The sequence below is a fragment of the Sapajus apella genome, unplaced genomic scaffold, assembly GCF_009761245.1.
Source record: "Sapajus apella isolate SASKATOON/1434 unplaced genomic scaffold, GSC_monkey_1.0 scaffold35, whole genome shotgun sequence".
NCBI classification, from domain to species: Eukaryota; Metazoa; Chordata; class Mammalia; order Primates; family Cebidae; genus Sapajus; species Sapajus apella.
The window spans coordinates 18,859,186-18,873,080 of NW_022436975.1; the positions used below are offsets into that span (position 1 = coordinate 18,859,186).

Sequence of the window (13,895 nt, forward strand, 5' to 3'; positions counted from 1 at the left end):
GTATGCTAATAGTAAATTCTCTTGTAAGACAGATTTCTCACTTGGATAATTCACCTTCCATGAATTAGACCTTAGAAATACTTGGTTAGCTAAAGTCGTTTGGTAGAGAAAAGAGAAAGTTGAGATAAGGGAATGGAGGATTACTGTGAACGTGGAAAGTTGTATATAGCCAAAACACACTCACATGAAACATGGATACAGGGAAATGGCCAAGCAGTGTCCTGCGGCATTCACAGATTGGAACAGAGAGTACTGTGCAGAAAATATTTAATGAATGAATTTTCTTTAGTTATACTGTCTTATAAGCATAAGAATGATGTTTTCTTCCTATAATATATTGGCTGTAGAATATAGCAAACTCTACATTTGTCTTAGCTATGTAGTTGTTATTGATAGAGCTAGGTTGTCAATTTGCTTGTAAAGTTGAAGATGGAGGTGGTTTGTGTAATTGTAAGTGCCTGTTTTAAATATCTTATTACTCAAAAATGGTAACTTTTTGTTCTATATATTTGAAAGTATGGGCTTTTATAAGCAAATTTATGAAATCATGATCAGTCACAAACATTAAGTAAAATGAATTTAAAATAAATTGTACTTTCTGTTTGAAAAAAAATGTTGTCTCCAAAATAAATGCTTAGTAAAGTGAATTCCATTTTTTCCCCAATGATTTTAGGTAGAGCTTAAAAAATATGCTTCTAGGAGAAAAGACAAGATGAAATGCAATATATTAAGTGTTGCTAATGGCTTTTACTTTCATATAAAGAAATACTTATATAACATTCATTATATAGATGGGATTGGGACACAGATCAGCTCCCTCTACCTCTTACATACCTTCATTGTCACTCTGGGGTCTCAGAAGGGAAAGGAATATTTATAATCTGTCAGAAGCACAGGATTTCAAATGCTCACCTCTAGGGAACTTCTCAATACCATTGCTAGCATCCGAATAAATTGTCAAGTACTTAAAATAATTAACTGCCTTTGCTGCAGGTAAGGGAAAAAGAAATGCAATGAGCAAAACTCATGTGGTACCTGAGATTGAGCACTCAGCTTAGGAGTCATGCAATTGTGTTCATCCGGTAGAGAGGTTCATCCCTGGCTAACTGTGGAGCTGCCAGACAGCTGACACAAATAGATATCCAGTTTCAAATCCCTTTCCATGCTAGAGACTGTAATGCAGTTGCAGACACTCCCATGCTAACATGTGGGGCCCAGTTGGCTACCTTTCCATAGCAGGAGGTACACATTATTTTTTATAACGTAGCGGTAATTTATTCTGTGCTTTCTAAGAAGATTATATAATGACATTTAGAAATGTTAACTGTCTAAAATGCTAAGAGCTATCTTGCCTCTGTAACCTGAATGTTCAAAAGAATACCCAAATGCCCACTTTGAACCTGAGTTGGGAGGAAGTCAGACAGTAAAAGAATAGTAAAAACTTCTACTCTGTTCTTTATTGGCCCTGACTACCCATAATGGGACCACCTCCCCACTGATGGTTAGGCACTTCCTTTATTTTCTTCCACTTTTAGGCTTTCTCATGGGAATAGGGCCCCTGACCTTATTTCCTGAGAGACTGAACATCCACCTCTTATGTCCCACTTTCTCCCTTTGCCTCCTGTGATGTGAGTGCCCCCATTAGTGCCATCTGCATTGGTGGTCTGACTGAGTTGTGCTAGTGCTCACTCTGATTACTGTGCTTTTGGTCGGCTGGAAAACTAGATAAAGAGATGTAAGAGCCCAGGACCTTTGGAGGCATGGACATAAACTGCTGTCTTCCAGTGCATCTGTGTCAGATGGTAAGGGAGTGAGATCTTCTAAAGGGTGACTTGAATTGCACAAATGGTCCTTGGATTCAATTCCACCAAAAGGTTCTGTTGATGCTAGTAATATTCCAGCCTACAGATCCTCAGTTCCTTTGGGCAAAAGCATCGTGGAAGACTGGGCCTAAGACCTTGTTGGATATGAATTAGAAGCAAGACAAGACATTGCAAGATATTTAGTTGTCATAAATTAGCTGTCTGATGGAACCTGGACACAAATTCACAGAATTGACTTTCTTTAAAGTAAGATCAAGATATTTATTAGACTTTGTATTATTCAATTTGGGGCTTTCCCCCTCTTTACTTTTTCTTGAATATGTATAAGCAGCACGTAGCAAGAATTTGGCTGTACATGGTTGCTACAAAATCACTTAAAGTATTTTCGAGCTGCAACTGGATACCATCTCCTAGTTTCCTGCAAGGGAAATTTAGATTTCTCATGGGTATATCCACTAGGTTTCTCGGGGGAGTGTGCATCACCTCTCAGACTTGGAAATTCAAAAATAGAAATTTTAAAGATGGATAGGATCTTGATGATTAATTAATGTACCCCATTAGCATTTCAGATGATAGGAATGAGGCCAGGTTTAAGAACTAACTTGCCCATGTTTACCAAGCTGAGTAAGGCATAGCTGGGGCTAGAATTAAGTTTGCTGGGTTTCCGTACACATGCTTTGTGACACAGAGAGGGACCAAGTGAAGAGCAGTGAAGGAACAAGGTATCAGTGTATGGAGGCTGAGTTTGGTTGTACCCAGAAATGATCTGGGTGCTGCATGACCTTTCTCTCTTTGTTGTTTCCTTGGTCCTTTCCAGCATAGAATCTTCATTTCTTTTTGATGAGCTCAGGTTTTAAGTCTGCTTTATTTTTTACTTTGTGCATGAAGCTCTGATGCAGACAGATTTCAGCAGAGGTGATTAATGTCCCTACGCCAAGTACTCCCCATACTTGGTCCCTGGATAAGCTAAATGTGGGTTAGACAGACAATATCAGGCTCATCTGCCATTGCCAAAAGCAAAAACAAACACCTATACCATATTTAGTTCTAAATAATGAAATGGGTGAACTGATATATATAGTTTTAAGCATACTTAGAACTTTTTTTTTTAATTGACACAGGGGTGGTGGTGGGGAGTCTCATTATTTTGCCCAGGCTAGACTTGAACTGATGATTCTCTCAACTCACCCTCAGTAGCTGGGACTACAGGCATGTACCACTGTGCCTGGCACTTAGAACTTGTGATGGAAAATGGAATGGAAAAGTTTTTCTTCCATTTGATTTATACAGATACTGAGTATTTTTGTATACTCTAGGTATAATAAAATACTTTTTAAAGAAAGACGCTCTACTAGATGACTAATTGCATTGATATAGCTCAAAACTTGGAGAAAAAATAATTGAACTTGCAATGAGATGGAAGTGAACATCTCAAATGTTTTGAAAAATAATATTATCGTAACTTTATTCATAATACATAATGACTTGGTTTATATCATAGTTATATCTTAGTATAAAAAGAAATTTAATTAAATGATGGTATAATATGCAGAAGTGCAAAAATTGTATATGTATTTATTTAAGTCTGCCCATGTTATTTATTAATTCCTGTATTCAAGGAAGATGTTGAGCTTTGCATTTGTGGCCATATTTCCATTCCACCATTCTTCAGATTTCAACTCTCAGTGAATCTAACTAATTCTTTGAAGATTCTGGGACTACTAGTTTGATCATGATGCTATAATGAAAATCCAGCTTAAAGGCGATAGTAGGAAAGCAATTGAACTTCTTAGAATTAATTTTCATGGTAATTTTTATAGTGTATGCCTGGAAAGCCATTCAGAAGTTATTAGTATTCATCAGATCATTAGTATTCTCTCTTATGCACCAGTTTATTTCTGTGGTTGGAGAGAGGGCAAGAATGTTGACCTTTAGAAAGTGTGGTCTGTAGTTTAGTGTTGGACATACCATAGATTTCAGTACATTTGTCAAATTTGAATTGGATAAGATGAAAATTTTTACTCTTAAGGTGTTATTTAAAAGTAAGTTAATTTAAAATTTTTAGTTCTCCCTTTTGATATAAATATTTGAAACTATTTTCATATATTGAATACATTATTTTAATAAATTAAATTGTGCTGATTGAAGAAACTTTGGAAATTGCAAAAAAAATAAAGGTGAAAAACAGTAGATAATGTCATACAAACACAAATACATAAGACTATATAAACAATATTTCCTGCAATTTTCCTTTTAATGCATAGATTTTAAAAATGCTTGAAAATGTGAAACTTGGTAATTTTGTATCCTTTTTCACTTAAATCAAGTACCTGCATTATCTCAGTGATAGTTATCTTTATCTTCATGCCTTATCACCAAAAAATAGCATTTATTGTTTCATACCAGTCGATTGAATAGATAAACCAGTTACTTTAACAACTGTAGTATTGATGCATAAGCTAGCTTGACTATGTTCTTAATTAAAAAGAAACAATGGCTTAATAATGTTGAAAAGAATGTAAGAATATAATAGTTTTTTTCTGATAAAATTACATTTTCAATATTATTAATTTAAGAGAAAATATTTGGGAATTCAGAAAGGTTAAGAGATGAACTGCTTTTTAGATTTTTAAAAGGAAAAGTCAATTAGATTCTCCCTCCCCCTTTTTTTGCCAAAAATAATATATGCTATTTGGGATGCTAGAAATTTTTCTTCTATTATGTGATAAAAGTCAAAGATTTATTCAAAAAATTTTTCTCAATGTTAAATATTTATGAGCAAATTATAAGTTGTAAAGTTTCCCTTAGAAATTTATGCATTCACAATGTTGATCTCCAGGATAAGAATTGAATACATTATTTAGACATCAGTTTCTTGATGTTTTCAATAAGATAGTCTGGCAATTTCTTCTGTTTCTTAGCCTTTTTATAATACTTGGATATTGTCCATCTTATTGAAATGCAAATTTAGTCAAAGGATACTGGCATGTCCACTGATATTTATAGTCTATCAGTTTTGGAAAAATCCCACCGCATTAAATGAAACTGTACTGAAATAAGAGCATGGAATTTGCAAACTGTATAGCTTCAAGTAATTAGTGACTTGTTCAGGTTTGCCCCTTGGATTTTTCTATTTTTGGAAGAAATCAGTGACTAAAGGCTGTTGAATTTAGATATTCCACATTTAAAGAATGGCGATTTAAAATCTATTCGTCCTATAGAATTTAACATTTTAGATTCATTGAAGCTTGGAAAATTCCTGTGTTTGCCATTTAATAAATTATTTATTCTTTCATTTAAATGTTTTAAACACAATTATGACTAAGTACAAAGCAATGTTAGACTTTTTAATGATCTTAGTGAGGGTGTTCTTTATGGATAAGTTTAATTTTTATTTTGAAGTATGAAGATATTGAACAATGTGCTAGGATTAAAACTGTGAAGCTATTTAAGTGTCACTGTATCTTTTGAAAAAATGAGAAGCAATTGCTTATTTTGCATAACATTTGATAATTTTGTTGCTCTTATGAAGTATGTATACTACATTTTCAGGCCTGTTGTATGCATATTCAATTGTGTATGTGAATTTATTTATGTATATATGTTTAAAATTACTTATGATTTTTAAAATTGGTGTGATAGAAATTAGCTAGCAGATGAACTTTAAAAGAGCATTATTTCTTCATCTAAAATTATTTGACACAAGCTGTTCTTTTAAAGTATTAGTGCCGCAATTAAGCTGTTATTTGAGACAGTGGATGAATTAGAACATTCTTGCACTGCTATAACTATCTGAGACTGGATAATTTATAAAGAAAAGAGGTTTAACTGGGTGACGATTCTGTGGGCTGTGCAGTACACATGGCTGGGAAGGCCTCAGGATACTTAATCATGGTGGAAGGTAAAGGGGAGGGGGCATATCTTCTTGGCCAGAGCATGAGAGAGGGGTGGGGGAGGTGCTATACACTTTTGAACAACCAAATAACTCAATGGCATGAGAACAGCACCAAAGGGGAAATTCTTCCCCATTATTCGGTCTCCGTTCACCAGGCTCCACCTCCAACTTTGGGATTTACAATTTGATATGAGATTTGTGCAGGGACACAGACCCAAACCATATCAGTATATTTTACAGTCAGCTAATACTCTTGGTTTCTGTACAGTGAAACAATAGCCACATGTGATCAATCACGTGCTCACTTATATTATTCTGAGTTGAGTTGTGTGTTTTCCAAAAGAAATTTGGATGCACAGCCTCAGTTGGTCAGGCCAGGCTTCCTGGAGGAGATGGGTCCACTTTCAAGAGGAGTAAGAGTCTGTGAGGCATAGGGGAGGGAGGTAGCTTGATGAGAAACTCAGCCTGGGGAATACATAAGTATTCACAAGATAACCAGGAAGGCAGCAGAGAAGCATGGTGGGAACACATTAGAACATAGTGAAAAATGGAACAAGTTAGACAGAGTTGAGTTAGTTTGGGAAGAACCTTTAAGGCAAAGTCTACATGTAGTTTTGGCTTGATTCAGTGGTGAGATACCCAGTGGGTGGCTTTTGAGATAAGAAATGTCCTGATGAAAAATATTTGAGGGATGGCCAGCAAGATGTGAAGAGGCCAGTGACCAGACTCAAACCAGGAAGGAAGACCCCCTGTTACCAGACATGGTGGGCCCCAGGGTACACCCGTTTGGTGGCAGGAGCATGACCCTGATGATTTTGGCACATGAATTTGTGTTTCCCTGTGCTCTGTGGAAGGGCTACACTGTGTTCATTTTAGATGTCCAATGTTTATGACTGTAGACTACATTTGGCTACTGTGATTTACTTTATCTAGAGTAATGGTTAAAGGTGTAATAACATGAGTGGCCATGTGGGATCTTTTAAACTGTAGGTGTAAGGTTCACTTAACTAATCATGGCCTGATTTGAACAGAGAGAAGACAGCCTGAAAAAAAGCTTGGGCTTGTTTGTGATTCTGGTCTTGTTAGGTCACAAGTGGTTAGGGTTGGGGGAGTGTGCTAAATGTGTGGAATTTGAGAATTTCTGAATTTTTTTTCACCAGTTTATCATAATTTGTCAGTGGATTATTTTATAGATATTAAGGAGGGATTATACTGTTATTATGAATTAATAAATCTTATTTTCCCACTAATGCCCATGAATACTTATCTGACATGAATTATGGAGTTTTCTTACTTTGTGTAGGATGGGAACGTGAATTAAACACATAAAGGTAAGAAAAGTACAAAAAATATTTTTTAAAAGTACTTGTAATTTTTTGGGAGGGAAGTCTCTGCCAGCTTGAATTTCTATATTATCAGAAGTCATTATTGATTATTCATGGATTATGACACCTGTATAAAATACAGACTAATGTTTAATGTCGTTCTATTCTGACTCAAAAGTACTTTGGAAGTTTTAAAGACTCCACAACTGAACAGCATCATTTGATAATGCATCTATGGTATTATTACTCTGACCTCATATAATGTGTAGTGATTTTGGAGCTAATGAAAAAGACTATGAGAACCAGATTTGGGGAGAATGAGCACCAAGCACATCTGTTTCTCCTAAAATACTTTCTAAAAATAATAGATTATCCGAGAAAAAAAGAACAAAACAAGCAAAGTGCCACAAAGTCATTTTCTAAACCACCTTTAATGTTCTTGTGGCGTACCTCCTCAACACTGCGGAATGACTTTCAGGAGACACACAGGAAAAGGGTCACTTTAATTGGCACAGGTGCCAACTCAGGCCCTGTCACAGGTTTTTCCCATCTTGGAATCTATGCTTTTCAGGGACTGTCATGCCAGTAAAGGTCACTTGCAAGTTATCTCACTATTCTCTACCTACTGTTAGGCAGAGAGCTACTGTATACCATTTGCTATTGACATTTTCAAACGCAGCATGACCCTTTACCCAAAATTATGGTGAGGTATCAAAAAAGGCAATTAAATGTCAATTTATCTTCTAAATTTTTATAAGTTTCCATTTATGTGACTTAAACAGAGTGAAGTGGATTAATGAGTGTATGTCTCAACCATGTACAACGGTAATGGTTTGGCATTTGTATGTTTCCATTTATTGTAGTTTTAGGTAATTGCACTCAGTGTGTTTCATTGATGAATTTTTAGCATGCAGTTCATTAAATAATAGAGAATTGTTCCTTGGGATAAAGACTGTCTCAGAAACTTAGAATACTCTTTCAAAGAAATATTAGAAAGATAAAATAAGTAAGACATCTTGAATGAGAAGAAAATTTCTTGTATGTTATTCTTTTATGCTTTGGAAACTTTGACAGTATTTTTGATCATAGACCAAAAAGTGTTAATTAGTTTGTAGTGTCTAGTTTCATGTAATATATTAACACTGTGAGCTAGAAATGTTCTGTTATTGAGCACTAACTGCATCCAATATAAAAGCATTGTTAAATTTTTTAAATGTTTACTTTTTTGATATACATATATAAAGCAAAGATATTTTGAACAATTGAGTGGTTTTGGAACTCTTGTATATTGAATGATTGTGTTGATATAATAATGTGTGTTACTATTTGTTCATTTGCCTTTACCCATTAATTTCCAGCTGATTTCCATAGCAGCGGACACATTGTTGTTAATGGATGGAAGATACATAACACAGCAAAAAATAAATGGTTTGTTTGTATGGCAAAAACACCTGAAGAGAAGCATGAATGGTTTGAAGCTATTTTGAAAGAAAGAGAACGGCGGAAAGGTGGGCGTATGAATTGGGCACTGTTATACTTTGTGAAGATCGTAACTTAGCGTGGGAGCAGAAAACAGAAAAGCATGAAAAAGTGAAAAGGTTTATGAAGGTCACGTGATTTATTAGGTTGGTGCAAAAGTAATTGTAGTTTTGACATTGAAAGCAATTACTTCTGGACCAACTTAATATAATATCATATGATGTGAGCCTTATACTAAAAGACTTATTTGATACTTACAACATTGTTATGTAATACTTACAGAGTTAGCAAAGTAATTATGTTATGAATGGTAGTGTCTTTTAAATAGTTTTTTAAAATAGAAAACTATGTTTTAAATAGTCTTTTTAATAGAAAATGATCAATTTTCTTTGCACTTTATTCTTGCTATTTCTAAGCCAGCATTACCAAATTTTTCTTTAAGCGACAAGCTTCAATAACATAATGCAGTGTTGAAGGCCTCCAATTGTTCTCTGTATACTTAACAGAACATTCAAATTTTTAGACCCAGTATGTTAGCTTCCTAATTATAGATTAAAGCACTTTGGATTTATACAAACTTTTAAAAATTGGTAGGTCTTTGAACATACTATAATGTGACCCAATTAGTTGCTTGTTCATATGAGGAGGTCTAGCTCAAAAATTTGTTTTTTGCTTTTAGAAAAATTTGCAAAAAGAATTTGGCCTGACTATATTCAGTTGTTTGAAGTTTATCTGCAAAACGGCATATTTCTATAACTCAGCTCAGAAATAGAAATGCTTGCATTTCTACTAATTAACAATTGATTTCTTAATTAAGAAGCATGTCATTGTTGATTACTTCTGGAGACCCAGGAATAAAACACCTCATTGGTAATGAAATTTCGGGACACGAAGAACTCTTTCTATCATCTTCAGATGTTTTCCCCCGAAGAATATGCAAAATTGCTACATTGATTAAAGTATTCATGGTACATACTTGTAGAATTTCCAAAGCATTTTCAAATACTCCTTTGACTGATTTTGGATAAAGAACCAGATAGAAAATTTTAAAACAAAGTTTATGAATATATAACTGACTCTAAGTTTTGTTTAATGTAGCAGTCAATTCAAATAGCAAACAAATAGTTAAAAGGTGAATCAAGCTTTTCAAGTTGAATTTTTTTTTAAGAATGGCTATGATCCACCCAAGACAAAAAACAAAACAAAATAAAAACCCCCAAACAAAAGAAAAAGCACATGCTCTAAAACTGCATATGATCTTTATCTTTATATTTATCTTTATTAGACTCTATTCTTAAGGGATTATTTATGAATAAAGACAAATATTAATGGCTTCAGCATTGTCAAAAATAAAGTCCTGGTAGGAAATTTTGCAGCTAGATGACTAAAAAGAATACAAGTATTTCTCTTTCTTCTGCAACAGCTCCTCATCGGCCCTGATTAAGTGCCAGTGTTCTAGGATGTTAACCTGGGCACTGTTTTTCTCTAAGTAGATTCCTTGCCTGAGTTATCTATTCCCATCAGATTAACTTCCACTTGTACACTGCCGATTTGCCAACCCTTATGTCCAGCCTTGCCCTCTCCCTTGAGATGCTCATGTTTTCAACTGAATTCTGGACTCCCACCTGAATGTCCACACTAGGCATACTCGGTGCCCACCGGACTCCTGGTTACTTGGATGCCTTCACCTGATACACCTCCCTGCTTCCATTCAGTTACTCTCATCAGAAGCCCGGAAGGCATCTGGCTTCTTCTCTTTCCTTCCCGCCCACATTTAACCAACATCTTATCAGTAGCGCCTCTGACCTATTTCTCAACTTCATCTTCTTTGCCCTATGACCCTACCCTTATTTGCAGTGAGTTGAACTTGCTTGAGTTTTTGAGGTTTCTCCTAACAGTGTCCCTCTTTTTAAATCTTTCCCTCTTCAGTTTGTTCTCCACACTATCCTCCGAGCTTTGTTTCCAAAGCAATACAACTTTTTTTCCTGTACTACCCGACCGTTCTCCTCCCACTGGTTAAAACACTTAGATGGATGCCCAATACTTAAGGAATGAAATAGATTGGAACTTCAGGTTGAACAAGGATCTTGCCTATCCTACCAGCACATCTCCTATCTTTTCTCTTAAAACCCATGGCTCTGGGCTTCCATGTTGCTTCAAATGAGTTAGCTCTGCTTTCTCTAGAAATCCCCATTCATAACTGTGAATTCAAGTCAAGGTCCTTCTGTGAAACCTTTCTTAACATTTCTAAGGGGGAGGTGCGGTGGCCTGAGTGTGCCTCTTTAATATCACATTTCCTCCCATCCCTCAGAACTGTCTCTAGGGCTACCGTGTTCAGTTATGCTGATCTAACCCTGAACAAGGATGCCTGGTCCAGGGCTCAATGGAGGCTGGGACTCAGCTGCTCTTCTTACTGTCCTTGCTAAACTTTTATGCCTCTGGGGCACAATTTGCACAAAGGTGACATATACCCTGGGATTTTGCCTTCCAGGTCTCCCTGCCCCCCACCCTCCCCCAGCTTCTGGTACACCAGGACACTATTATACAAAGCTCTGTATCCACAACCCTCAGCACATGGTAGAGCTGCAACAAATGCTTGCTTAATGAAGGCATGAGTGAATGAATGAAGAGAGTTTTCAGTTACCTCTCATTTCTCTCATTTTTGATAGGTTTAAAATTAGGAATGGAGCAGGACACCTGGGTCATGATCTCTGAACAGGGCGAGAAACTTTATAAAATGATGTGCAGACAAGGAAATCTGATCAAAGACAGAAAAAGAAAACTGACTACGTTCCCTAAATGCTTTCTTGGAAGGTAGGGTTGGGAGTTTGGGTGCATGACTTTCTTTTATATTCTCACCATCTCACCTGTTAACTTTAATTAGTTTTCTTTTAAATGTATTCCCTTGGGCATTTTTGAAAACTCTACAGTTGCCACTTCCTGGGCTGTGGCAGGATGAAGGAATGGATAGAGAGCCAGGATCATAACTAGGAAACTCAAGGGATCCATCCATTCATTCATGACTTCCACAATTTCTGATATGTCATGATCCCAGAAGAAAGGGAGGTTCGGGCCAGGCAGGGAGGGACAGGCAAGTAGGTTTGCCTACAGGGGGACAGGATGACTGGTTGAGTATGGACATGCATATAGGGCCTGAAAGTTGGAATCAGAAAGACAAGGAGGATAAGAGACAGTCTGAACTCTCAGTTAATTCAGAATTTAGGCAGCTGGGCTCAGGGTAAAGGATGTAGGTGAAGAGTCTAGAAATGTGGGTCATGTGAAGAGACAGGCACCAAGCAGCAGGCAGAGGGTTCGCTTTGGTTTTTAGAGTAAGCAGATTGACTAAGTGTTGTTTGGTTTGTTTAGACAGCATTCAGTGAAATTCCCTGGCTGGTTTAATTAGCTCAGGGCCAAAAAGAAGGTTAGCTGCCTTCAGGTAGCTCTTTTTAGACCAGCCTCTGTGCTGACTTCTTCCTATACATTACTTCTAATGCTGGAATACATACTTAGGTAGGAGTTAAATACCTTTATACTTTCTTAAAGATACAGAAACTGTGGGTCAGGGAGCTTAACAATTTCATATGGTTAGTGGCTATCAATACCAAGTTTATAAAGTAGACTGGAGTAGTAGTTAACAGTCCAGATGGCAATCAAACTTATCTGTTCAGTTCCTAGCGCTACCACCAATTTGTTGCGTGATTTAGGTTAGTTAAGTTTCCATTTTCTCTGAAAATATGGAGATGATGGTAGAGCTTACCTACAGCACTCACTAGGATGTCTTTTTAACCAGTGATGGGAACATACAACGTAATCATAGGTTACCTCTGCCTCCCTCATATGTGTTGGCTGTGTCCCCATCCAAATCTCATCTGGAGTTATAATCCAAATTGTAATCCCCATGTGTCAGGGGAGGGACCTGGTGGGAAGAGACTGGATCATGGGGTTGGTTTCCGCCATGCTGTTCTCATGATAGCAAGTGAGTTCTCATGATGTCTGATGGTTTTATAAGGGACTTTTCCTCCTTCATGCACCTTATCTCATCTGCTGCCAGTAAGGTATGCCTGCATCCCCTTCTGCCATGATTGTAAGTTCCCTGAGGCCTTCCCAGCATGCAGAACTATGAATCGATTAAACTTCTTTCCTTTATAAATTACTCAGTCTTGGGTATTTCTTAATAGCAGTATGAGAATGGACTAATACACCCAGTTTCAGGGAAGTTCTTTACAGCAGTGTGAAAAAGGACTAATACACTCCCCAACCCCCAACTCAGAAATACATTGGCCAGGAAACCCTCTGCCTGCAGGGCAGCATCTGGCTTTCTTCTTCACTAGGAATGATCCTCACAGCAGGCAACACATCTGCCAGTGAGCCATACTGTTGCTTGTAGGTAGCCCTCAGGTGGTAGGAGCTCTTGTGCAAGGAAAAGAGAAGATGTGAGTTTATCTTGGCGTAGAAGCCCTGTGTAGCAAAACATGCTATCTTTTGTACCCACTCCATGGGCATAACTTTCCGGGTCCTCACCAGGACGTGCCCACTTGCAAGAGAGTCACTTCAAGTTATGACTCCCCACTAGGCTTTTATAGGTATGCAAATTAGCCACCGGGGTCATTTTTACCATTGCAATGCTGCCTAATTTAGCAGTTGACAGGTGTCTAGGGGAGCATAGCTGTTATAGAAAGTTAGCCCAGGGTCAAATTTTTTCTTACGGAAGAATAGGTTTTGCTAACCCTTCACCCACACGATGACACATGGTAATAGTGCAAGTTCATTGTGATGGTATATGAAGCTTCTCCCAGATCACCTGATAGGTAGGAGAGGCTCAGTAAATGTTAGGTTATTGTGGCCTTTTCCATCACAACACACTGTTGCTGCTTACAGGGCAAGTTTGAGGTCATTTCTGAGTGGGTCAATGTCCTTTAGCAGAGTGTTGATGGAATCTCTCCGTTCCCTGAGTAGTTCCAATGATAAAGCTACTCACTGGGTTCCTTTACTCTTGACTTCTCACTCTTCAAAATATTTCCAATTTATAGCAATATTTAAATTGGCTTTTTCCTCATTTTAATTTGACATTTTCAGAAATCTAGTGCCTGCAGAATAGATAATTATGCCTTAACTACATAGCAACCATCTCAACTCACTTGTCAGTCACGAGTTAGTAAAGCTCACTATGCACAGGCCCCGTGCTGAGTTTCTGACGTCTATCATCCCGTTTAATCCCTTGGCTGCACTGTGACACTGACATTCTTTTTTTTCTTTTTTCTTTTTTTTTAAGATGGAGCCTCTCTCTGTCACTCAGGCTGGAGTGCAGCGGCATGATCTTGGCTTGCTGCAACCTCTGCCTCCTGGGTTCTCCTGCCCCAGCCTCCCTAGTAG

General features: G+C 37.1%; 1 protein-coding gene across 1 annotated transcript in view; it reads left to right on the forward strand.

Moving 5' to 3' along the window:
• The window catches only part of PREX2 (phosphatidylinositol-3,4,5-trisphosphate dependent Rac exchange factor 2), a 286,647-nt gene that overhangs the window by 90,298 nt on the left and 182,454 nt on the right, over positions 1-13,895 (forward strand). The window contains exons 9-10 of the mRNA XM_032296288.1: positions 8,402-8,551; positions 11,192-11,336. Coding sequence (XP_032152179.1) covers positions 8,402-8,551; positions 11,192-11,336 — 295 coding nt within the window. The remainder of the gene's footprint in view (positions 1-8,401; positions 8,552-11,191; positions 11,337-13,895) is intronic.